This window comes from Eutrema salsugineum, unplaced genomic scaffold (genome assembly GCF_000478725.1).
Source record: "Eutrema salsugineum unplaced genomic scaffold, Eutsalg1_0 scaffold_9, whole genome shotgun sequence".
NCBI classification, from domain to species: Eukaryota; Viridiplantae; Streptophyta; class Magnoliopsida; order Brassicales; family Brassicaceae; genus Eutrema; species Eutrema salsugineum.
In genome coordinates, this window is record NW_006256342.1 from 2,404,725 (window position 1) to 2,428,852 (window position 24,128).

General features: G+C 39.5%; 7 protein-coding genes and 1 non-coding gene across 8 annotated transcripts; 6 read left to right on the forward strand and 2 right to left on the reverse strand.

Moving 5' to 3' along the window:
• Nucleotides 1–47: 47 nt before the first annotated feature.
• Nucleotides 48–134, reverse strand: LOC112087182. The gene has a single exon (XR_002899945.1). It is a non-coding gene; the product is annotated as a small nucleolar RNA R16 (small nucleolar RNA).
• Nucleotides 135–4,710: 4,576 nt separating this feature from the next.
• Nucleotides 4,711–6,418, reverse strand: LOC18008303. The gene is made up of 3 exons (XM_006390283.1): nt 6,074–6,418; nt 5,294–5,653; nt 4,711–5,199 (listed from the first exon to the last, which is right to left on the reverse strand). The coding sequence occupies exons 1-3, from the start codon at nt 6,416–6,418 to the stop codon at nt 4,711–4,713; spliced, it is 1,194 nt and encodes a 397-aa protein (XP_006390345.1).
• Nucleotides 6,419–8,080: 1,662 nt separating this feature from the next.
• Nucleotides 8,081–11,971, forward strand: LOC18008918 (glutamic acid-rich protein). The gene is made up of 11 exons (XM_006390284.2): nt 8,081–8,685; nt 8,786–8,840; nt 8,937–9,036; nt 9,130–9,361; nt 9,633–9,754; nt 10,015–10,606; nt 10,730–10,832; nt 10,952–11,004; nt 11,104–11,256; nt 11,341–11,607; nt 11,718–11,971. The coding sequence occupies exons 1-11, from the start codon at nt 8,095–8,097 to the stop codon at nt 11,727–11,729; spliced, it is 2,280 nt and encodes a 759-aa protein (XP_006390346.2). The 5' UTR covers nt 8,081–8,094; the 3' UTR covers nt 11,730–11,971.
• A 341-nt stretch (nt 11,972–12,312) lies between these two features.
• Nucleotides 12,313–14,604, forward strand: LOC18008693 (uncharacterized membrane protein At1g75140). Its single transcript, XM_006390285.2, has one exon. It carries the CDS (start codon nt 12,566–12,568, stop codon nt 14,459–14,461), a length of 1,896 nt encoding a protein of 631 aa, XP_006390347.1. The 5' UTR covers nt 12,313–12,565; the 3' UTR covers nt 14,462–14,604.
• A 158-nt stretch (nt 14,605–14,762) lies between these two features.
• On the forward strand, nt 14,763–16,782 carry LOC18008748 (cytochrome P450 734A1). Its single transcript, XM_006390286.2, has 4 exons — nt 14,763–15,298; nt 15,451–15,695; nt 15,772–16,138; nt 16,217–16,782. Exons 1-4 carry the CDS (start codon nt 14,792–14,794, stop codon nt 16,634–16,636), a joined length of 1,539 nt encoding a protein of 512 aa, XP_006390348.1. The 5' UTR covers nt 14,763–14,791; the 3' UTR covers nt 16,637–16,782.
• A 22-nt stretch (nt 16,783–16,804) lies between these two features.
• On the forward strand, nt 16,805–17,706 carry LOC18008995. The gene is made up of 2 exons (XM_006390287.2): nt 16,805–17,306; nt 17,501–17,706. Exons 1-2 carry the CDS (start codon nt 17,032–17,034, stop codon nt 17,541–17,543), a joined length of 318 nt encoding a protein of 105 aa, XP_006390349.1. The 5' UTR covers nt 16,805–17,031; the 3' UTR covers nt 17,544–17,706.
• A 379-nt stretch (nt 17,707–18,085) lies between these two features.
• Nucleotides 18,086–20,100, forward strand: LOC18008777 (arabinosyltransferase RRA2). Its single transcript, XM_006390288.2, has 2 exons — nt 18,086–18,350; nt 18,748–20,100. Exons 1-2 carry the CDS (start codon nt 18,174–18,176, stop codon nt 19,858–19,860), a joined length of 1,290 nt encoding a protein of 429 aa, XP_006390350.2. The 5' UTR covers nt 18,086–18,173; the 3' UTR covers nt 19,861–20,100.
• A 135-nt stretch (nt 20,101–20,235) lies between these two features.
• LOC18009404 (J domain-containing protein required for chloroplast accumulation response 1) lies at nt 20,236–23,185 on the forward strand. Its single transcript, XM_006390289.2, has 9 exons — nt 20,236–20,847; nt 20,936–21,480; nt 21,565–21,959; nt 22,047–22,164; nt 22,257–22,306; nt 22,400–22,465; nt 22,580–22,657; nt 22,745–22,921; nt 23,037–23,185. The coding sequence occupies exons 1-9, from the start codon at nt 20,414–20,416 to the stop codon at nt 23,073–23,075; spliced, it is 1,902 nt and encodes a 633-aa protein (XP_006390351.1). The 5' UTR covers nt 20,236–20,413; the 3' UTR covers nt 23,076–23,185.
• Nucleotides 23,186–24,128: the final 943 nt, after the last annotated feature.

Consider the following 24,128-nt stretch of genomic DNA (forward strand, 5'->3'; position numbering starts at 1 on the left):
AAAAAAACAATTCAACAAAATCGAATCTACGACAAAAACATGATAAGCAAGGCATCAGATAATAAGCGGAGATTGTTTGTCAACATTATTATTCTGCGTGTTAAGCATAATTAATCAATTCGTCATTTGCCAATAATCTAAAATTCTTAAAATAATAAAAAAGAAGAAGAAAGTTTCGGTCGATTCATTTGACGCCAAAGCAAAAGAAATAGCAATGGGTTGGTAAGATAACCATTTCGATCTCTGCACCCGTTTTAACTCCTCCACCATTCTTTTGATTTTACTCTTGGTTAGAGAAGTGGGTAAACAGATGCAATTAAAAACCATAAGAAATCGCAAAAACCGAGAGAAAACAAAAAAACCACGAGAATCAATCGATATTCACTAACGCTACAGAAAACAAATCAACTACCTAAAGAGCATAGAAGAAACGCAGAGGACGAAATTCATAGATCGGTTGTTCTTTAAGGATTTAGATTTTTCGATATATTTATATAGCGGAGATGCTTTCTGTTTCGCAGCTATCTAGGGTTTCGCCTTTAACGGACTTCGATGGGCCGGATAATATATCTAGCTCGGCCTGTTTTAGTATGGTCCATTTTAATTCATAAAGACATAAACTTCAGAGCCTCAAGTTCAGACATAAACCAAATTAGTTAATCTCGGTTAGGTTTGGTTCAATTTTTTTATTCAAGAATGTTTTTACCCACTCCTCCTAAGCGGGATACTTAACGGATTTATCATTCAACTAACCAAATTTACAGATACATATGAATACAACCACAAAGGAGATTTATTAGTATCAAGAAATATATTTAAAAAGTTATTTAATGATGGAAGAAGTGATTATACAAAGAGTGATATTTTATTTATATTGAACACTCAATTTACAAAGATTCACAAACTTTATCTTAGACCCGATTACATGATTTGGCTTGGTTTATGCAATCACGCAACCCTCTTATTTATAGTGTTGAAATTATACAAATGGATATCTAACTTAAAAATACTTATATTCCTCATGCATAATTATTTACTTTTTACTTATTCAACATATACATTATTATTCATAATTCTAAACTTATTCAACATATGCATCATTATTTATTATTACATCGCTGGTTTCATAAACTTCATAATGGAGAGATTTAAGCCGAAAAACGTGCATCCGAGCAGTCGATAAGATCACTCACCAGTCCTTTTTCGTTTTGGTCTTATGATTAGTCCAAGGTTATTACTTTTTTTTTTTAACGTCTGCATGTTGTAAATACAAAGTGTTATGATCCTCATGGAGGATTTGAACAAGGTAGTAAGGGACATAAAAATGAAATACAAAGGAATTATTGGGAATTAGAGGTTCTCTTGCTAAACGATCTGCAGCTTTGTTACAGGATTGTGGTGCCCATTGGAATTCAATTGATTCGAATTTCTCTCCCCACCATTTGATATCTCTGATCCAGTTATGTAGCTTGAAGTTTTGCACTTTACCTGTAAGTAATTTGAAAACCATCTGATTATCTCCTTCGAAGATTATTCGACGATATCCACAACTCCATGTATGCTGCATTGCCATCAATAAAGCCTGTAATTCTGCTTCTAAGACATTTATTACTTGTCTTCCAAGCCCTTGGCCAGCTCCTAAATAGAACCCTTGAGAGTCCCTTATAATCCAGCCTGACAGAGACTGTGTTGCTTCTCTATATCGACAATCAAAATTGCATTGAAACCTGGTTTTGGTGCCGTCCAATGAGAGTGAGTCTCAGAATTTCTCATATGCAAATTTTGATTTCTCGGCTGCTCTTCAGAATTGAGGATAGAAGTCCATTCTTCTGCATCCATGACAGCTTGTTTCAAATCCTTTCTCCAGGAATTATTCTGTTTTTGGTAAACAAGTAGATTCCGACTTTTCCATATCCTCCACATCGTCCATAATGGAATTTGTCGTTGAAGCAGAGAAAGATTGGTGTTCGTATGACAGGCTAGAACAGCTCGTAATTTTGATTCAAAGGAATTATTTGGATCAAATAATTCTCTTATAGAGAGATGAGTTCCACGCCATATTGCTTCAACGAAAGGACAACTGAAGAAGAGGTGTTCTGGTGTTTCTTCTACAAGGCAACATCTTCTGCATTGGGAATCTCGAGTTATTCCCCTGTATTTTAGAGTACTTCCAATTGGCATTGCATTTGAGAGCAAACGCCATAGAAAATGTCTGATTTTGGGAGCTGTCTTTGTTTTCTTATAGCTTCTTTGAATTCAATAGGACCCGGAGGTGGAGCTATAATTTCAAGATCAGGAAGATGTGTTGCCAACCAATAAGCAGATTTGACAGTATAGAAACCTGAATCTGTATAACTCCAACCTAATAGATCAACTGACGATTGGGAACTGAGCTTAATCTGTTGAATTATCGGTATATCTTCTGCAGCAATAACACGTTCAATGGTTCTGAGATCCGAATCACTCTTTCTATCATTCATCAAGTCTCTAACCACTGTTATTTCCTGATCAGCTCCAATTACAGGTCTTGGTGCCCGAGGAGGGTGTGTTGGTAACCAAGCATCTTCCCACACTTTAGTTTCACGACCATCACCAATTAAGAAACGAAGCCCTTTTTTCATCAGATCTCGCCCTTCTAATAGAGACTTCCAAACAAAGGATGGTTTTGTGCCTCTTCCCGCTTGTAAGATGTCTGAGTTTTGGAAGTATCTTCCTTTGAGAAGACGAGAAACTAAACTGTTTGGTGATTGTAAAATCCTCCATGCTTGTTTACCTAGCATTGCAATATTGAACTTTTCAATGTCTCGAAATCCCAAGCCTCCTTTTTTCTTTGGCAGACCTAAACGTTTCCAGGCTATCCAGTGCATAGCTCGTTTATCTGGATCTTTACTCCACCAATAATCTGCTAAAACTGCATTTATCTCCTCACAAATACCAATTGGTATTTTGAAACAGTTCATGGTATAAACAGGAAGTGCCATAGCCACCGTTTTGAGAAGTATTTCCTTCCCGGCTGCTGATAGAAATTTATGTTTCCATCCACGAGTTCTCTTCTTAACATTCTCCACTATGTAGTTGAAAATCTCCTTTTTCTTCCTTCCAATTTGTTCCGGCAGACCAAGGTATTTGCCAAAACCACCATCATTGTGGATATTGAGGATTCGTCTGAGCTGTGTTTTGACGTTGTCACGGACTTTGGCACCAAAGGTTATTGCCGACTTTTGTAAATTCACAGCTTGTCCTGAGATCTTCTCATATACTTGTAGAATCTTCATGATTGTTTTGCAAGATCGTGGGTGAGCATGGCAAAAAAACAGGGCATCATCGGCAAACAATAAATGGTTTATTGTTGGACCTGTGTTGCTTATTTTCATACCCTTGAGTCGATTTGTTGATGCGGCTGTTGTTAGAAGATGGCTTAGAACTTCGCCACAAAGAATGAATAAATATGGTGATAATTGATCACCTTGGCGAATCCCTCGTTCTGGCTTAATCAATCCTCGTGGTGAATCATTGATGAGCACAGAATAACTCACAGATTCAACACATGCCATGACCCATTTGATCCATTTTTCTTCAAAACCCATATGTATCATCGTCTCTCGCAAAAAATCCCATTCTAGCCGGTCATAAGCTTTGGAAATATCTGTCTTGACAATCATGTAGGATTTTGCCCAGCGTTTTCTTGATTTGAGAGAGTGGAGCATTTCATGTGCAATGATAACATTGTCCATGATATTCCTACCAGGTATGAAAGCAACTTGATTCTCTGAAATGATGGAGGACAGGTGTTTCTTCAATCGACCCACCAGTAATTGCATAAAGCAATTGGCCTAAAATCACTCATGGACCGAGGAATGTCTATCTTAGGGAAGAGACAGATATTGGTATGGTTAATAGAATCCGCCAAAGTAGCATTATCAAAGAAAGCCCGAACTTCAGTGATTATAGAAGATTTTATATCTGTCCAGAATTGATGATAAAAGGCACCCGTAATACCATCCGGACCCGGTGCACGATCTGGTCCAATGCCAAATACAGCATCTCTGATTTCATCTTCTGTAACAGATTTTGTTAAGTCCTCATTCATTGAAGCTGTAACTCGTGATTGAAAACCATGAAACGGACTTGAATAATCTTCCGTATTGCTTCTTGTGCTCATGAACAGAGAAGAAAAATAGTCTTCTGCAACTTGACCTATTGATGTATCACCTCGATGAATACAACCATCAGAATCTTCAATTGCCATAATACGATTCCTTGCTAGTCTGTCTTTGGCTACCGCGTAGTAGAATTTGGTGTTACGATCACCATGTTTGAGTCAATTGTTCCTACTTTTAAGCTTCCAGTATTGTTCTTCATCAATATATGCTAGTCCAAGGTTATTACTTATTAGTCTTTGGTGTAAGCATCTTCTACTGGTTCAATTAAATCGATTTTAAGGTTAAAAAAAAAACTTTTGAGGATTAAGAAGTATTTTTACAATTAAAAAAATCATTTACACCCTTTCAAATCTCTCAATCACCCACCTTAAAATTACATATCCTATCCCTTTTGAACCAAACCAAACCATCCCCAACATATACCAAATGGCAACTCAAGTGTATCTCTAATCTCTTTTTTTTTTTGTGTGTAAGAAACCTATTTTTAGAAACAAACCCATCTAACAAGGACAGTGAGAGAGAGAAGGGCTAACGATCTCAACCGTGCCTAATGATGATCATTGTTCATATCAGACGGTGGCAAGAAGCTCTCCAAACACAAACCACAAATATTAAAATCGACTTCCTCGATCCGCCATTTCTCCTCGATTCGTCTCCGGTGGTTAACCGCTCCGCCGTAGCGATACAACGTGGTCAAAGTTCGACCACCGTGTGCTATGTTGACCGAGTCAACGAACATGTAATCATCAATAGTTGACTCCATGCTCGTCTCCCAGAAAACGCCGTCGTTTTTGCCCCTAACGGATTTGACTCTCACGAGCTTCGTGTCACCGAACTTGACGAGTAGTCCCGTCCGTTGGCTAAAGTATCCCCACACCGTGTGATGAATCACCTCCGTGTTCGCCGAACACTGCGCCTTTAGAATATCTGCCGGCGTCTCTACCTTTAACACGAAGCAATCTTCTCCGTTCACTGTTTGTTCGCCGATGCAAACCGCGTCTAAGAACAGACTCGCCGTGCACCTCGGGTCTAGTCCCTGCCACGTTAGTCAAATAAAAATACAAACTTTAACATTTTTTACGACAACTCAAGATCCTAGCTTCGATTTGAATATACAATGAAATGGGTACCTGGAAAAAGCGTCGGAGAGGACGAGGAGGGCCACGGTGAGCTTGAGAAGGTTGAGTGGATGATTGGTTCCAAGCTACTTTGCCGTCACTACCGGCGCTGATTTTGAAACCAGAGACCACTAGCTCCAAGAACCAAAGGTTTGGATTCTTCTGCCATAAAACAAAACCTCCGACCTCGAAATTACCTTTTCCTAGCCGCACCGGCGTAGTCGTCGTCCCTTCGTCTTCTCCGGCAACCATCTCGGAGCCTTGCATCCTCACTTGTCCCACTGCGTACATGCTCTTCACCGCGTTCAAAGCCGCTGGACCTCCGCACGCCGCTACGTACTGCTGCACTATGTACTTAGCCGTCGACGCCTCCTACAAATCCACCATTACTATCAACATTAATCATCCTTTGTTCGTGTATCTGGACTTAAATATGTGTGTTTTGTAAAGTAAATATGTATCTCTTGAAAATTTGAAGATTAATAACCATTTACACAATTCATTTCTATACATTTTCTCTTTGAAACCCACGGAGATTCTAGGCTAATTAGCCTAATCACATAACTAATCTCATAGTTTATTAGTAGGATCTTCTTGTCATTTAAAAACGTTGAAATTAGCCACCTATAACTAAAATCGCAATCGGACTAAACCCACGTACAAAAACCTTCAATCAAATTAAATAACGTGGTTGGCTTACATCTATATATATGCATATGCAAACGAAAGCTAAACAAAAATTCATTGAGAAACTATATCCAAAAATTTAAAAATTCAATAATATATACATACGATGGAGGTGTCATTGATGGGACGGGAGAGACAGAACTCGAGAGGGACATGAAAAGGAATGAGAGGACTTCCCACGATCTTCAACAACGCCACAAACTCGTTGTCTGATTTTGATTGCAAATGCATATTCACATTACTCATCGACGACGATGACGCCGGCGTTCTAACGTCGGCCGCGACTGCGGTCACGACGGCATGTGCCTTCATGAGAGCGTGCATATTCCTCCACCGTCCCGTCGCGTTGCTTCCCATCTTCGTAAACATTTCTTCCGGCACCGGAACCTCTAACACCGTCTCTAACCCATCTTCTCTGTCCAAATTCGGACAAAGCTTCCTCATCTTCATAATTTTATAAAATTTTAAATTTTTTTTTTTTTTTAATTTGTTGTGTTTCTTGATGATCCGAGAGAAAGAGGGTATTAGGGTTTTCCTCTTTCTCCGAATTTTTATTACAGGGAGAGAGAACGATAGATTTTTAGAGGATCATGAGGATTAACTACAAAAAAAAAAAAACTATTCTTGATTTTGTTTCTTCTCATTTTCTGTTGGCCGGCTTTTATATATAACTAAGGTGCTCCTTGCTCGTAGCTATCGTGAGAACACGATTTCAGGAGGATCCATCTAATCTTTCTCTGTTTGTATTTGTAATACATATATAGAATCTTATACTGATGTGACATATGCACGGATTTAGGCTTTTGTGTCTCCATGAACGTTGACAATATTGATTGATTCACATTTAAATATGTGTATATACGGATATACATTATGGTCTGATTATGGTCGTGTGCTTCAAATATATACGTGGAAGACTTGTACTAGCTAGTTGAGGAATAAGATCTAATATGTATCGGAGTGGTTAGGCAGGAGACCAATGTTTATCGAATCTCTTTCTCTATTAGCAAATTAAATCTAGTTCTTATTCTAATTTTTTGCTCATTTAAAAACGGATCGGACTATTTCATATGTTCCCAATGGTTTAATCATAGATCAGAATTATGTAATCAACTTTTTATTTATTTAAACCGACAAATAAAGAAAGTAATGAACTGAAATAACAATTTTTTAATAATCGTGTGATGGTAAGAACATCACAGAATGATTTATAGGGACTTTCACATGATTATACTTAGGGCGGGCAAAATATCTGTTATATTTGTTTCGATCCGTTATTCGTCTTTTTATTCAATCCAAAAAATTTGGATATCCGTAATATTATGGAGCAAAGCAAATATTAAAATTCAATATCCGTTAACGGAGCAAATCACAAATATTAAAAAAATTTAAGACGGATATCCGCTCCGCTCCGTTATAAATAATATGTATATATAGATAGATAATAATTCATATAAAGTGTATAATTATTATATATAAATATATTTTTTGTGAATTTTTGTTTATAAATTTGATTATTATAAATATTAAAACTTAATAAGTTAAGGAAAAATTATTTTTTAAAGAAAATATTGTAATTTTTAGCTAAATTTTGAATTTTTAAAATTTAATTTTAAATATATTATTATTTAAATATTTTTGTAGGGCGGATCGAATATCCGACAAATATTTAGATTTTTAGCGGATATCTGGAAAACGGATATCCGAATAATTACGAAGCGAATACAGATCGGAAAAATGATTATCCGGAGCGGATCACGGATATCCCAAAATCCAATATATCCGCTCCGCGCCCACCATTGTTTACACTTTACAAGAATCTTCGAAAACAGAATTCCTTTTAGAGACAAAAATAATTTCTGAATGTTCAAAAACAAAAGACAATTATACTTTCTATTATTTTCTAAAAATTGAGATTTCCGACCTCTTGACCAAAAAAAAAAATAATAATAAATTTCCGACCATGAGCGGAGAAAATTCGCACTTTTTTTTAAAGCGAATTAGAGGCGCTAAATCTGAACTTTTTTGGCGCCAAAATCGTCCAAGCCATGTTCTATTTCCCCCTGGAACATATTTATCAGACAGTCTAGAATCCGTATTATTTTGGCCGGAGATTACCATAAGAGATGGATCGCGACGAGCAAATCTCCGATTTATGTACTGGATCTGAAAATTTTGGATTCGAAGTTGCCGAGAGGGAAGATTCGGGAAAGCCTGGATTGGAGTCTGCGAAGGGTTTCGATGGGTCTGAGGAAGAAGATGGGCTGCGATCTAATCTCGAGGGTTTGGGTGTGGATGATGGAATTAGCGCCAGGAAGGCTCTTGATTTTGATTTTGTGCCTGAGATTAATCCCGCGATTGAAGATTTGGGCGAGAAAGGTGAAGACGAAATCTCTGATTTGGAGACCAGAGAGAAAATCAGCGTTCCGGAAACGAAGGAAGCTGGAAAGGAGCGGCCGCTTTTCGAGACGAGTGTGCCTGAGTTTGATACCGTACTTGAGGAATTGGGCGAGAAAGGGGAAGACGAATACTGTGAATTGGAAACAGGAGATGAAATTAGTGTATCGGAAACGAAGGAAGCGGGAAAGAAGCGACCAGTTCTCGAGACCAGTGATAGTGAAGGAAAGGAGACCAAGAGAAACAAGAAGAGGAGCAAGAAGAATGTCGAGTTCGAGGAGCTACCAGTCTCTACTGCTTCCATGAACATGACTAAGAAGGTAACTCTCTATTTCTTAGTAGTTTCATCTTGAGGTAATCTTGCAATATTCGATTGTTTGTTACCTTCTCATTGGTACATTTGGTGTTACTGTTCTGTAGGAAAGAAGAGAATATCTTGACCAGCTTCGTGCAGAAAACCAGAGGCTCTTGCGAGGTATGATGCCTCAAAACACTTTTCAAGGAACTGAGTTTTTTTCTGTCACACTTGTCTACAGCTTGGTGCTGATTTTTTGTTTTCTTTTCATGATAGAAACTAGAGATGCTGCCTTTGAACCCGTCCCTCTTGTCCGAAAGCCCATTTCGTCTGTCTTGGAGAAAATTCGACGAAGAAAAGAGGAGATTACAAAGCAGTGAGTTTGATATATTCTCTTACTACTACTTCCACACCATAATTTTCTTTCTTAGTGACCGTGTTTGTGTGTCAACATTGATGCTGTTGGCAGATTCCTTAGCAGGAAGAAATCCAAATCTATTGGCATATGTGACAGTACTTATAGGGAGGATGTGAATGATTTTGAGGAAGTTGTAGCCGAAGAGGAGAATGAAGATATGAATTTGAAATTTACAAGCAAGCAAAACCCTGGAGAACAGGATTGCTTGGAAGACTCTACAGGTCCATCGGGGAAATCTGACAGTCCCTCTAACAAGAAAGCTGAAAGTAACCCTACTCATCAGGTGAGCTAACTTATTGTTAGATCCTTGCTTATATAGGAAGTTGTTTCTTTATTCGTTGAGTTGAGTTTGGTTTTTGAGGTTCTTAATTGAAGTCGTGTGCGATTTTTTAATGTTTAAATGCTCCTCCGGATCTATTTGGGAATTGAAAATGCAAAATAATGGGAACAGCTCGTTTCATTTTCAGTTTACAAATGCTAAAAGATGATCAAGTTGTTTAAAAGCTAGTTTGTAGAATCATACTTGACTCTCTCAGTTTTTGTTTTTTTGTTAGGATCCATCTAACTCTGGAGATGAACTTCTAGAGAAGGCGTCAAGCAGATCTTTGGAAGAAGTAATGACACCATCGGTACTTGCCATGAACCTCAAACTGAACCCGTCCCCTGCACCAAACAAGTGAGTTTATCTTTAGATCTGGTGACATGCGGAAACATAATCAGTTATAACATTGACATGCTCGTCTATCTAATATTGGGAAGTTTCACATAATTTAGTTTTCATGTGTTCGTAATACTTTATGGACAGATGTTAGTTTCAGTACATGAATCACTTGTGCTTTGTGACATAGTCAGCAAAGTCAATTGTTTTTGGAGACTTGAGTTATATACTGTATTTTTAGGCTTGCTTTCTATGGAATAACCAATTCACATATGCAGATCTTCTGAAGAAGCAAAGAACATTAAGGAAAATTCTGATCCTGAGACTGATTATTCATCTCCTGGGGACCCGGTTAGAAAATTTATTGATGAGGATGCTGAAGAGGAAGATAACAGTGACAATGATTTACTCCGTTTTGAGGATGAGGATGAAGACGAGGATGAAGAAGATGACGATCTCAGGGATATGATTGTCAGTCAATTTAAGGAAGATCCAACTGATAAAGATAGACGTAATGAACTACATCAGAAGTGGCTCGAGCAACAAGATGCGGCAGGGACAGAGAAGCTCTTACAGAAGCTAAAACGTGGTTTGCAGCAGGACGAAACATCTTTGTCTGCAGATGAAGATCACGATGCTGATGATGAAGAGAGGGATGAAGATGCTGATGATGAGGAAGTGCAAAAACCTGAAGGCAATGAAGATGAAGATGAAGATGATCCGTGTCATGCAAATTCCATGCGAATGAACATAAAGAAAATAAAGGAAATGATTCCTTTAATGTTCACAGATGAAGATGACGTCTATGTGTCATCTGACGATGAGGAAATGGAAAAGAAGCTCATGCAACAGCGATTGTACAAGAAAATGGTAGGTGCTCCTTATATCATCACGTGATCCACCATACCTGTATATTATGATAGATTGAAAAGCTTTGTTTGATATTTTTGCTTGTGCTGCCCCATAAATCTCACTCGTTGTTGTTTGGAACAGGAACAAAAGACCAAGTTTTCATCATCTACCGCGGATGAAAACTCTGAGGAAATTCTTCGCCACATCAAGAAGCCTGAGATCGTAAAGAAGGCAAAACCTACTTGTATGATGACACCAAAGTTTTTCCCTCTTTCCGTAATCATCAGCTGACTTATATACACATTGCTTTGCAATCAGTTTGGATCTATCGCGTATAATCAATTTGTTAAAACTGTTTTTCAGCTTTTAAAGAGAGGGCACTCATGGGAATAAACAAAAACCCCGCTGCATCCAAGGTATGTAAGCCTTCTTCCCGTAGGGAGGTCACTCTTTGATACTTTAGTTAAAGACAGGACAGGGAAGTGCAACTTACTCATGCTATGAATCTTTTGCAGTCATCCTTCTTGGGTAGACTTACAAAGAGCTCCATATCAGAAGGATCTCGCAAGCGTGGATCAAATATTGTACGTGGCTATATATTCGAACGTGATGACAGTAACAGCAAAAGCTCAAACTCAGCGCCAGAGGAACCTTCAGTTCCAGAGACGGTAAAGCTCTCTCTAAAGAAACACACTCATTCCATAAATATTTCTGGTACACACATTATTGTCTTTCTTCAAAACGTTTTGCAGATTATTCAAGAAAAGAGCCAACCAAGAAGAGCTCCGGCAAAATTCACCGCCTCACAGACACAGGAGAGATCAGCAACATTACAGGCGACGGCGGTGGAGCAGGAGAAGAGCTCGAGGCAACGAACAACCTTGTACGAGATTCTAAAAATGTCTTCAAAGAAAGCTTGCTTCACAACAGGCGAGACAGTGATAAGCAGCAGCCACACTGAGTCTATGTTTGCTGCATTCAAATTGGATAAGAAACTAGTGAAGACTACGAATTCACAAGTAAGTAAACACTCTCTTCCTCTAATTGAATGGACTTCAGATTCATGTCTATTTTGTGAAATCAGTTCTCCTATTTTCCAACTAAATATATCAGATATTTGTTTTAACAGGGAAAGAGATGAAATAAGTTAAAGCAAAAGATAGAAGAACTTTGGCAATGTGTTTTGGAAGAATCCAGGGTTTTGTCTTACTAGTGGCAATGAAACTGCACGTGTGATGAACATGAATCACCGGATCATGTCGCTTTGTGTTTGTGTGGCCGCCCTAAACGGCGGTAGGACCGTGCGTTTTGGGCCTTTCCTCGTCAGATTCAGTAGTCACTCTCAAAGTACATAGGGTATTACTGTAACTACATAGACTTTAGTGGGAGGATTGGATCATCCATCGTATTCATTCCAATCTTTAATAATTTTAAGTTTTCTAATACTACAGTTTAAAGAGTTCTAAACTATTTCGTATATGGATAAAAAATACTCAACTATCAATCAACTATCATCCATTAACAATTAATTATTATTTTTTCTTCAAAGTTCAAACAGTTTTAGTCACATGTATTTTTTGGTCGATAGTCACATGTAGTTTTAATCTGTATAAAATATCTCTTAACCTGTTGTTTGAAATTATAAAAAAAATTTGACAAGAAAAAAAACAGCGTCCTTTGATCCCCAAAATAAAATCTAGAGGACATACATAATCTTATTTTTCCTTCTCTCCCTCAGCTTGCTGAGACTGAAGAAGACCAAAAGAATTTCGGACAGAGATCACAAATTTGACAAATTAGTTTTCTTTTCTTGTTTGACTTCCAAAAGAAAATCTCAGATAGATTCCGGCCGCATAAATCTTCTTGCTTTCAGATCTGAATTCACCATCTCCAATAGATCTCTACATAAATGGCGGTTACTTACTGATTTCAGGGGAACAAAAGAGACCCTTCTGCATCTTTCTTTTGCCCACTTTAATGGCGGATTCTCGAAACGGCAAGTCCTTCTTCTTCTGCTTCTCCTTCTTTGTCTCGCTTTTGCTTTTCCTTTCGCCTGATATATCCCCGGTTGTCGCCGCTTCCGAATCCGATCCGATTCCATACGAGAACAGAGATGCTTCTTCTAGAGTCGTTACCGGCAGCGAATACAACGGGCAAGATGTTTCGTTGCATAGACTGGAGGAACTAGTTAGGAACCTTACGGAAGTAGTTGCTAGATTAGAAGCTAGGCTATCTGAAACGCCGTTTAAGGGAAAGAACGAGATCAGTCGTGGAAAACCCGGTGGTGAGATCGAAGAAGAAGGGTTCAGAGAGAAAGCTAAGGCGTTTTCCGTGACAAAGTACAGTCCTTTCTGGTCCGAGAGATTCGAGTTCACATCGGCTGTGAAATTAGATTCCGATGCGACTTGTGTCAACGTGTTGCCGTTTCGAGATTACGAAGGTTTAAGCAAGTATTTCGCAGTTGGGGATTCAAATGGTAAGGTCTACGTGTTCTTGAGAAATGGTGATGTTTTGGCCGAGTTTTTCACCACCTGTGATTCACCAATCACGGCAATGGTTTCTTACATGTCTCCGTATAAGAACGAGAGCTTTGTGGTGACGGGTCACCAAAGTGGAGTCATTTTGTTGCATAGACTCCGAGAGGGCTCCATAGGGGAAGATTGGAATTCCGCTGTGATGGAAAACGTTGGCAAGTTTGATGGCACGGAGGATGGTTTGCAAGTGACTTTATTGGAAGTGCATCATGTGGGTCGGGTTAGGTATATATTAGCGACGGATCTTAGTGGAAAGCTCACTGTTTTCACTGAGAACAGAACGGTTTATGGCTCTGTTACCCCAACGAGTAGACCCCTAGTGTTCTTGAAGCAGAGGCTTTTGTTTCTCACCGAGACTGGTGCTGGTTCTTTGGACTTAAGAAGCATGAAGATCAGAGAATCCGAGTGTGACGGTTTGAACCATTCTCTGGCTAGAGCTTACGTTTTCGATTCCTCGGAACGGTCTAAAGCTTACGGATTCACATCCGAAGGCGAAGTCATTCACGTATTGCTTCTTGGTGACATCATGAACTTCAAATGTAGAGTGAGGTCAAAGAAGAAGGTTCAAATGGAGGAGCCTGTAGCGTTACAAGCCATCAAAGGGTATCTTCTTGTAGTCAGCCAAGAGAAAGTCTTTGTATACAATGTATCGACTCAACATTATGTTCGAACCACCGGTCCTCGGCTTCTTTTCCCTGCTGCACTTGAAGATATTAGGTCAACGTTCCTGAGCCATAGAGAATCATCTAAAACCAATCACCGGAAGCTCGAGAAGGTAACTCCTTTGATAGCCAGTGACCGGGAAAAGCTTCTTGTGATGGGTTTAGGAGACGGATACGTCGCTACATACAAATCAAAGCTTGTGATTTCCAAAGGAGAATTCAACACAGTGCTTTGGAGCAGCCCTGTGTTCTTCTTCATACTGTTTTTATTCGCCGCTTGGCATTTCTTCGCCAAGAAGAAAGAATCTCTCACAGCTTGGGGACCCGACGATCCTTTCGCCTCCACGACGGTACCTTCTTCTTCCTCCAGTGGCGTAAACAGTTCAGCAACAGAACGTTCTTTCTCTGAGCCATCTAGGAGAAATGATGATCTCATGGATCTTCGAAGAAGATACGTTTCGCCATCTCGGTACCCTCCTGGAGCAGCAGCAGGTACTTACCGGTCAGTTGTCTCTAACGACCCGAGCTCGAGAGCTCCTCCGGTGGAATCTACTAACTACAGAACAACCGCACAGGAGATGAAGTATCGTGGTGGGTCAGGACTTGATTCAGGTGGGTTTGGTAATAGAAGAGAGAGCTTGTTTGGTACTAACAAAGCTTTAGACGACCAAAGTTAAGGCCTCCTCTTTATTTTGTATTTTATTTTTTGCGGTTTTTCTGGTTATTCTTCTTCTTTTTTACCGGTCAACGCTTGAATTTTTTTTGTATTGTGTAAAACTCCGGCGAAGAAATAAAAATTTTACCGGTAGCATTGTTTCTTCGTTTGGGCACATCTTGTTAGTTTAACTCTTCTCGATTTGAATCGCACTGTCGTTTTCATTTTCTGTCCCTCCATATCAAGATCAGATTAAAAATGATAACTTTTCGATATATTTTATATTTTCAAGATCCAATATTGAAGCAGAGAGACTTCAGACTTGGGGTAGTAACTAGTAGTAAGTCAAAATATGGCTGTGTCCTTCATCTTCAATCATCTTTTCTTCGTCTTCGTCTTTTTCTTTCTTCTTGTCTTCAGATTCGTTTACAGTAATCTATGGGTCCCTTGGAGAATCCAATCCCACTTCAAGAGGCTACGCGTGACGGGCCCTCGTTACCGGATATTCACCGGAAACTCCTCTGAGGTGAGCCGATTAACGACGGAGGCGAAAGCAAAGCCGATCCCTTCCGGCGACAATCCTCATGAGTTCGTCCACCGCGTGGCGCCTCACTACCACAAATGGTCACGTGTCTACGGGAAGACGTTTCTCTACTGGTTCGGGTCGAAACCGGTGGTTGCCACGTCGGATCCGAGACTAATCCGGGAAGCTTTGACGACGAGCGGGTCGTTTGATCGAATCGGGCATAACCCTTTGTCTAAGCTGCTTTATGCTCAGGGTCTTCCTGGTCTTAGAGGCGATCAATGGGCTTTCCATAGAAGAATCGCCATTCAAGCTTTTACCATGGATAAAGTCAAGGTACACACATCAATCGCTAAGCTCCCGTAATTTGAATATTGAATCCATCTAGTCTAGCTTGAAGTTACTAAATCTGAGTCTTGGTATCAAGATTTCTATCTCGTGTGAACCCTCTATAGTATTGTGATATTAAAGCTGAGATCTTTTTACAGAGGTGGGTGCCGCAAATGGTGACAAGTACTATGATGTTGATGGAGAAGTGGGAGGAGATGAGAAATGGAGAAGAAGAGATTGAGTTAGAGGTACACAGAGAGATACACAATTTGTCTGCAGATATGTTATCAAGAACAGCTTTTGGGAACTGTGTGGAAGAAGGGAAACAAATCTTTTCGCTGCAGGAGCGTATGATGCGTCTCTTCTATCTAGTTCGATGGAGCATTTATATCCCCGGGTTCAGGTAAGTCCTATTGAGATACTTCCTCCTAGTTTTAGAGAACAAGTTTGTAACAAGAACTTTCAAAATGGTGGTTTAGATTCTTCCCTTCCAAGACTAATAGAGAGATATGGAGGATCGAGAAACAAATCCGTGGTTCTATTCAGAAACTGATCAAGAACAACAAAACAACAGCCGCAGAGAAATCAGGAACTCTGCTCCAGGCTTTTATCTCTCCTTACACGAAACCGAATGGCCAAGAAGAGAAGCTTGGGATTGAAGAAGTTATAGATGAGTGCAAGACCTTCTACTTCGCAGCTAAAGAAACAACTGGTGATCTTATGACATGGGTTCTAGTCCTCTTAGCTATGCACCAAGAATGGCAGAACATTGCTCGGGAAGAAGTCATACGTGTCGTCGGACCAACCGGGCTACCCACTCCAGATATCGTACAAGACCTCAAAACTGTAAGTCATTTAGCTTCCAACTTAAGAATGGTTTTAAGAGACACTGTAACTTAAACAACACACTCATTTATATAACAGCTAGGTATGATAATCAATGAGACTCTCCGGCTCTACCCTCCAGCGATGACACTAAACCGTGACACTCTAAGGAGAGCTAAGCTTGGGAACCTTGAGATTCCTGCAGGAACTCAACTCTATTTATCAGTCATCGCGATGCACCATGACAAAGAAACATGGGGAGACGACGCTGAGGAGTTTAATCCGCGTAGGTTTGAAGATACCAGGAAAGAATCCGCATTGCTTGTGCCGTTTGGGTTAGGTCCTAGGACTTGTGTGGGCCAGAATCTTGGAATGGTTGAAGCCAAAACGGTTCTGGCTACGATTTTGAGGCATTACAGTTTCAGGTTATCTCCAAGTTATGCACATGCTCCTGTTTTGTTTGTGACCTTGCAGCCTCAAAATGGTGCTCATCTTCTCTTTACTAGGATTTCGAGTTAATAGACTACGCAATGTACCGGTTTGTAACGGTTTAGTTGGGATTTTCAGTTCAGATTTAAGCTCTCCTCTCTATTCTCATTAATGAAAGGGTAAAATCGTCAAATCACGTAATTTATTAGAGCTCTACTCTATATGTATATTTTTTTTGTGAACATTACAATTGTAACTTAGATATCTTCTTCTTTCCAATCCCAAAAATTCTGCAACACCTAAAATCACCGATTCTGTGTTCAAATACTGCGCGGGAAAAAAGACTGTTAATTTTTGTTTACTTCTGCTCTGAGATACATATATTAATTGAAAAAATACGTTGTGAGGCAAGAAAAAGCGTCAGCAGAAAATACGCACTCAAGCTGTTCGACGAAATTCCGAAGAGAGACTTAACACTATAGGAAATGCCACTAGAACCGATTCGAATCTTGGGGAAAATCGCAGGCGTGATAGTTGGCGGGTTTGTGATCATAAATGTGGTTTCTTCAGCAGCCATAGGCGCATTTCAATTCACTGTTGAGGAGAAACGGAAGAAAACTGGATTGGCTTGTCGAGCGTGTCGTGGGAAAGGGTTTTACATATGCAAGTTATGCAAAGGAAACGCAACGATAAAATGGTCGCCATTGTATGATCCAGTTTGTATCAATCCATGTCTTTGCCCTACTTGTGATGGTTACAGGTTTGTCTACCTTCTCTTTCTCCATTTTTTCTAACTCTTTCGATTTCTCTGCATTTTTCACTGCAAATCTGTACAGAGAACAGAAGTCTGAACATGATATGAAAATCTTCTCGTATCTGATTGTTCTACTAGACAAAACCAAACCAAGAAAGAAAAAAACTAAAACTTTGGTTTCTCTTTGTTTATTATTGCAGGGTACAACGATGTCTCAACTGCATAGGAAAGGAATATTGTTGACCGCTTTAACTCTCCCTTGGGCTTACCATTTGATCATCTTTGAGATTTCAAAAAGCTATAAAAAAAAACGGTTTGGTTGGTGTTCTGTGTTCAATGCTGTCAAAACTGTTTACTGTTTAGTGTCTGTGTTCAATGCTTTGAAATAGTTTTATAAAATTTGGTTGTCGAGAGTTTGGCAAAAATTTTGCCTAACCAAGTCCACACTCAACAAGTAATCGCTACATATTATAGAGGTAATTAGCCGCAACCTAACTAGACCATTTTTGAATGGTGTCTTAATGTAATATTATAAAACACACTTATCTCTCCTCTCTTTTTAGTTTGGTAGTATGTTAAGATGACATTTGACCAAGAATAACTACTTTAGAACTACAAGTCAAGATATATTGTGGAATTAATTATTTTCTTGCATAAATCAGTAAGAAGTTAATAAAAAGAAATGGACAATAGATCAAACATTAAATGAATCTATCAGAAGAGTAATTAATGAAACCAAATGAATGGTTAAAGAGGCTCATAAAAGATTAAGTTTACACGAGACAAAAGGATTTGATCTGAGAAGAGAAGAAAGAAAGGGTTTATCAATTTGGCTACTGCGTCTTCTCTTTTTCTCTTTTCGGAAGAGGTCAAATGCCAATGCCGGGTCGTAGAGACAGAATCCATCAACTCCGAGGATCTCGAATTGCGATAGCCATCATCGTCGGAATCCTTATCGGCTGCGTCTGCTCCGTCTTGTTCCCCAACGGCTTCTTCAACTCTGGATCATCGTTGACAGCAAACCAACGCCTTTCGAAATCGACCTCTCAGGTACTTTTTCCCTAAATGCATGTACATCTATAACTTTTTTGAAAAAGAGGTGCATATTATAGCTCTCGATTTGTGATCTATGTCCTGCGCAAGCTTATTATTACAGGCATTGAGTTGATTTCTATGGGGAATGCTGGAAAACCCTTTGATGGTGTTGTGTTCGTTAATTCCTAGTTCATTGTTGAAGTTTGGATACGATAGCCGATATTAGAACTGTATTTGAGAATTAAAGCCTCTTGCTTTGTTTTAATCTTTATCGATTACTGCGTAATGATTACAGATCGAATGGTTCAGTCATCACGTTGAGTCCATTGTCTTGAAATTTTGATGTCGAAAAATTTCAGTCCTCATCATTTGAACTGGTGAAGTTTCATCCTTTCTCTGTTTTTCTTTTCAGGTTGGATCGGCTGCATGTGAATCGCCTGAACGGGTCAAAATGCTGAAATCAGACTATGCGTTGATCTCGGAAAAGAACGCCGAGCTAAGGAAGCAGGTCAGAGAGCTAACAGAAAAGGTACGGTTTGCTGAGCAAAATACAGAAAATGCGAGGAAACAAGTCTTAGTTTTGGGATCAGAGATCAAGGCCGGGCCTTTTGGAACTGTCAAGAGTCTGAGAACTAATCCAACCGTGGTTCCTGACGAGTCTGTTAACCCAAGATTAGCCAAGCTGTTAGAGAAAGTAGCTGTCAATAAAGAGATCATTGTGGTTCTTGCAAACTCAAATGTGAAACCAATGTTGGAGTTGCAGATTGCTAGCATCAAGAGAGTTGGTATTCAAAACTACCTCGTTGTCGCTTTGGATGATTCCATGGAAAACTTCTGTAAATCGAATGAAGTTGCATATTACAAGAGGGATCCAGACAAAGCGGTGGACATGGTTGGGAAAAGCGGAGGTAATCACGCTGTTTCCGGACTGAAATTCCGCGTCTTGAGAGAGTTCTTGCAGCTTGGTTATGGTGTTCTTCTGTCGGACGTGGACATTGTCTTTTTGCAGAACCCTTTCCTTCATCTGTACAGAGACTCTGATGTGGAGTCCATGAGCGATGGACATAACAATGGGACGGCTTACGGGTTCAACGATGTGTTTGATGAACCATCCATGGGATGGGCTCGGTATGCTCACACGATGAGGATATGGGTTTTCAATTCCGGGTTTTTCTATCTAAGACCAACTCTTCCTTCAATCGAGCTGCTGGATCGTGTTGCAGATACACTATCTAAGTCAAAGGCATGGGACCAAGCGGTTTTCAATGAGCAACTCTTTTACCCTTCGCATCCTGGTTACACTGGGTTACACGCCTCCAAGAGAGTCATGGATATGTACGAGTTCATGAACAGTAAGGTCCTCTTCAAAACTGTGAGAAAGAATTATGAACTGAAGAAGTTGAAGCCGGTGATTGTTCATCTGAATTACCATCCAGATAAATTAAACCGAATGCAAGCTGTGGTGGAGTTTTACGTTAATGGCAAGCAAGATGCGCTTGATAGCTTCCCAGATGGTTCTGATTAATCAAGGGATCTGATGCTTGTTAAGTAAGATATCTGGATCTTCTTCTTCTTCTACATCAATGGCAGATTCTGCTTGGGGAAAAAGGTAGGCTAGAACTTAGATTCAGTTTCCCATATCTGTGGCTATAAACTTAGATTCAGTGCTCCTTCTGAGCTTCTGTTTATTCTTATCTTCTGTACTAAGAGTTTTAGTGTATCCCATACTCTTAATTTCACTAATCAAACATTTGACTCAGCATTATCTTCTGACCACCAAAAAAAAAAATTGTGTGTGAGAGAGAGAGACAAAAAAAGAAGAAGAAAGAAGGAGAGACAGAGAGAGTGTAAGGTTTTGGAGTTATATGTATTTTATCCACAAAGAAGACCTTAAGATTCTTCTCTCTGTAATAACCGAAAATCGCTTTTGTGGCTTCAAATCAAATGGAACCCCACACTTACCTCTCTCTCTTTTGTCTCTTTCTAGAAGCTTTGTTTCATCCTTGTGTTTTCCTCTGTATCCCTCTCAGAACAAGCTGCAATTTTCTGTTTCTGCTCTGTCAAGTTTCGTTTGTGCTATGCAAAGCGTAGAGACCGTTCTTGCCGACGGCGATGACGTGGACATCGACTTCGGAGACGTGTTTGGTGGTCCGCCTAAAAGACGTTCCAAGGTTAACGAAGTCACTCGACATAGCTTCAGCGAAACAGCTCTCAGGCGGCGTGACGTCATCGTCGACAACAGCGCGCTGATTCCCCGTGACGACTTTTGGGACGGAAGAGACGAGAAGCCTGTCTTCGGCGAAGATCCATCCATCCGGCGTCGTTTCACGGCTGATGATTTCTTCGACGATATTTTCAGAGTGAAAGAATCATCATCTTCGCCGCCGAAGAAGACGAAGAACGAACGCGAACCATTCGGGTCATCACTCCCGGGTTCTCGGATCCTTAGCCCGGCTCGTCCTATCCCTCACAAAGCCGAATCTCCTGGGACTTCGTCTCCTGCACAATTCAGGTTCTGTTTTTTTCTTTGCTTACTATTTCAACTAGTTTGATAATCAAATGATCAAAATTAATAATTGGATATGATTTGTGTTCCTCAGCCTTCCTGCAAAACTAATCAAAGCAACAGAGATTCCCACATTTGGTCCAGCTACTCGTAGTTTGAGCAAGAACAGAGAGACTGCTTCAAGCTCTCCTTTGTCAAGAACTTCGAGCAAACCCGATATGGTGGCCTCTACTACTAAATCAGGTTCAGATGTTTGTGGTTCTGCTCCAGGAGTTGTGTCTGGGAAAGGCAGACAGTTTCACTTCTCCATCTACAAGTGGCCTAATAAAGGAGTTCCTGTTGTCATCTGGGGCAGTTCAAGATTGAGCTCTATGGCTAAAGCTGAGGAAACAACACCGAGTGGTTTGCAGCACTCTACTTCAGTTGAGAAAGCTGTTAAAGATGAAGAAGGAGAGAGTGCTTTCTCTGATTTGAAAGAGAAAAAGAAGACCTCGCAAAAGCGTCCTGTTGTTCAGACAGAAGAAGAAAAACCAGATATCGATTTGATGTCTGATCAGGCCTTCTCTGGTGTGTCAAAACAGCAGGAAGCTAATGTGAAGCCTCTCCATTCAATTTTCCATGATAACGATGAGATACAAGGTTGGTTTCTGCATACATATATAAATGTTTGGTTTGGTTTAGCTTCCTTTTGTGTGACACTGTTTTGTTCTTTTGTTATTTCAGGTGAGGATATAGTATTAGACAGGGAAGTGAAAAAAGGTAAAAGCAAAGCGAAAAACATGCGAAGCTCTGCTGGAGGAGATTCAAGAAGCAAGAAGAAACCACAAGGCACGAGAAGTTCTCTGGATACCCCAAAACCCGATAAATCCAGCTTTGCAAGTTCATCATCAGCAACAGAAGTTGGCAAAGATGGAGTCAAAGGAAAAGTGATGGACTTTGTTAAGATTTTCAGTCAAGCAGCTTCAATTGGAGCAGGTGGGGAAACTCTTGGAAAAAGCTCTAGATGGAGAGCTAAAGAAACTTCCATGACTGATATCAATCATGACGCAGCTTATGCCAAGGAAACTGTAAACATTCCTGATCAACAAAAGAAATCGACTCCAGATATTCCCGTTGTGGTACCTTATCCCCCAATCAAGATCTTTCTTATGTTTCTGTGAGTTTCTTGGTTTGTGATTACCTACCCGTAAATAATCTACTTACAGGATCGGGATCAGAAACCTTCACAAGAAACTCAGAAAAAGGAATCAGATCGAGTGAGCATGAAAAATAATAAGGCTACTAGTGTTACTGAACAAGAGGAGAGACAGGAACCAAGCACAGGTAAGTTCTTGGATTGGTATTTTGAGTTTTAAATCCTTATTATCACTTTACAACTAAATAACATCTGAGTTTACCTTGTTTTCTTCTCTCAGTACATACTAGCTCAGAGGATATAGACGAGCCCTTCCATGTAAATTTCCTGGTAAACATAACATTATGTACTTCAGCCTTCAAGTTTCAATAACTTTTACGTCTCTCTTTACAATTGGCGTGGAACTTGTAACGTGCTGCGCAGGTGGAGGATATAACACAAGAAGAGGAGAAACTGGAAGAAACCAGAAATGATGCTGAAGAAATCCAGGTAATACTACAGCAATAACAATGAGATATACTCTTTATTTTTTCCAATACTTTAAGCCTGGAAAAAAAGAGCCTCAAAGTTAAAAAAACAAAACAATCTCGGGAACCTCTACAGAACATCGATGCGAAAATCCGCAAGTGGTCAAGCGGGAAGAGCGGAAACATTCGGTCTCTCCTGTCCACGCTGCAATATGTAAGTATTGTATTAAAGGGTATAATACATAGCATTATTAAGTCTCTGTAATATACAACTAATGAATGTGGAAGTTTTACAACACAGATTCTTTGGACCGGAAGTGGGTGGAAACCGATACCTCTCATGGATATGATAGAAGGAAACGCGGTTCGAAAATCGTACCAGAGGGCATTACTAATCCTTCATCCAGACAAGCTACAACAGAAGGGTGCTTCTGCAAACCAGAAATACATGGCTGAGAGAGTTTTCGAGTTATTACAGGTTTTTTGTTTACTAATATCTCACTAACAAATAACGTTTTTGACAAAAAATACTAACAAACATCGCACTAGTATCTTTTGAGTCTGAGTCGTTTTTGTTTGGTTCAATATTATAGGAAGCATGGGACCATTTCAACACTCTCGGACCGGTTTAAAGGAAGACGAATCTTATTTAGTCTTTTAGTTCTTACACAAAAGGCTATGCAATTATAAAAGTGTACAGTTACAACAGTTTTGAATCAAAAGATGTTTGCAGATTGTCACAGACTCGTTTACGTACACCGACTTTTGTTTGTTTTCTCTCTGTGATCACAAAAATGCTTTAAAAGGGGATTAAGTAACGTACGTACGGAGTTAGGGCCATATAATTAATTGGGCTAGGCCCATCAAAGATGATTTTTGTGGTTAGCCGTTGGAAAGAAAAGGAAAAGAAACAGCAGGCCAAGGGTGAGGTTGAGGTGGAGTTGGTGCGTTGGGATGGCTTTTACGATTCTTTTTCTTAACGGTAAGCTACTTTTAACTTCTACTTAAAGCTTTTGTATTTCCCTTGTTTACCCCTCACTCGTATTCCAACACCACACACACTTCACCAAATTAGACTCTGACTCTCTGCCCACCTTTAAATGACCTTTCTACCCTCCGTTAATCCATCAAACTAGTAACTAAACATCAATAATGCTACAAGATTATATATTGTAGCAAAGGATTATTCATATAAGCTTTTCTATGGGGTCACACACGTGTTATGTAAGCTTATATAGTTTGTGTTTTGGACTAAATGGTGAACACTACAGAAAAAGGCATGGAATAATAAATAATAACTGAAATAGAATTTGATAAAATTCTCTGATTCTTTCTCTCTCTAATTTTTTTTCTAAACCCCATGGTGAAATCTATTTTATAATAATAAATAAAAAAGAGCGGTCAAATCAACATGGTTCATTTACAATCATTGTACTTGCACTTCTTCGAGAAGCCAAAAGCTCTGTGAAAGAGCACGAGCTACTGGTGGCAGTTAATTCGAGGTCGGAGTAAATAATGTACTACTACAGTTGTTTCGTTAATTTTACTGTATATATGAGTTTCAAAGTCATAAAGCATGAGCGGACTTTGGTGCATTCTCCAAAAACATGTTTTTTAAAGCTTAACCCTCTTACTTCTTTAAAACTCCACAATTAACCCCACTAAATAATACTATTATGTTCTAA

Coding starts and splice junctions, on each gene's coding strand:
- LOC18008693 (XM_006390285.2), top strand. CDS start 12,566: ATGGCGGATTCTCGAAACGGCAAGTCCTTCTTCTTCTGCTTCTCCTTC.
- LOC18008918 (XM_006390284.2), top strand. CDS start 8,095: ATGGATCGCGACGAGCAAATCTCCGATTTATGTACTGGATCTGAAAAT. Junction 9,037..9,129: donor AAAGAGGAGATTACAAAGCA/GTGAGTTTGATA, acceptor TGCTGTTGGCAG/ATTCCTTAGCAGGAAGAAAT. Junction 9,362..9,632: donor AAAGTAACCCTACTCATCAG/GTGAGCTAACTT, acceptor TTTTTTTGTTAG/GATCCATCTAACTCTGGAGA.
- LOC18008995 (XM_006390287.2), top strand. CDS start 17,032: ATGCCACTAGAACCGATTCGAATCTTGGGGAAAATCGCAGGCGTGATA. Junction 17,307..17,500: donor CCTACTTGTGATGGTTACAG/GTTTGTCTACCT, acceptor TTATTATTGCAG/GGTACAACGATGTCTCAACT.
- LOC18008748 (XM_006390286.2), top strand. CDS start 14,792: ATGGCTGTGTCCTTCATCTTCAATCATCTTTTCTTCGTCTTCGTCTTT. Junction 15,299..15,450: donor TTACCATGGATAAAGTCAAG/GTACACACATCA, acceptor ATCTTTTTACAG/AGGTGGGTGCCGCAAATGGT. Junction 15,696..15,771: donor ATTTATATCCCCGGGTTCAG/GTAAGTCCTATT, acceptor ATGGTGGTTTAG/ATTCTTCCCTTCCAAGACTA.
- LOC18008303 (XM_006390283.1), bottom strand. CDS start 6,418: ATGAAGATGAGGAAGCTTTGTCCGAATTTGGACAGAGAAGATGGGTTA. Junction 5,654..6,073: donor CCATCAATGACACCTCCATC/GTATGTATATAT, acceptor GTGGATTTGTAG/GAGGCGTCGACGGCTAAGTA. Junction 5,200..5,293: donor CTCTCCGACGCTTTTTCCAG/GTACCCATTTCA, acceptor CTAACGTGGCAG/GGACTAGACCCGAGGTGCAC.
- LOC18008777 (XM_006390288.2), top strand. CDS start 18,174: ATGCCAATGCCGGGTCGTAGAGACAGAATCCATCAACTCCGAGGATCT. Junction 18,351..18,747: donor TTTCGAAATCGACCTCTCAG/GTACTTTTTCCC, acceptor TTTTCTTTTCAG/GTTGGATCGGCTGCATGTGA.
- LOC18009404 (XM_006390289.2), top strand. CDS start 20,414: ATGCAAAGCGTAGAGACCGTTCTTGCCGACGGCGATGACGTGGACATC. Junction 22,307..22,399: donor CCTTCCATGTAAATTTCCTG/GTAAACATAACA, acceptor CGTGCTGCGCAG/GTGGAGGATATAACACAAGA. Junction 22,658..22,744: donor TCCTGTCCACGCTGCAATAT/GTAAGTATTGTA, acceptor TTTACAACACAG/ATTCTTTGGACCGGAAGTGG.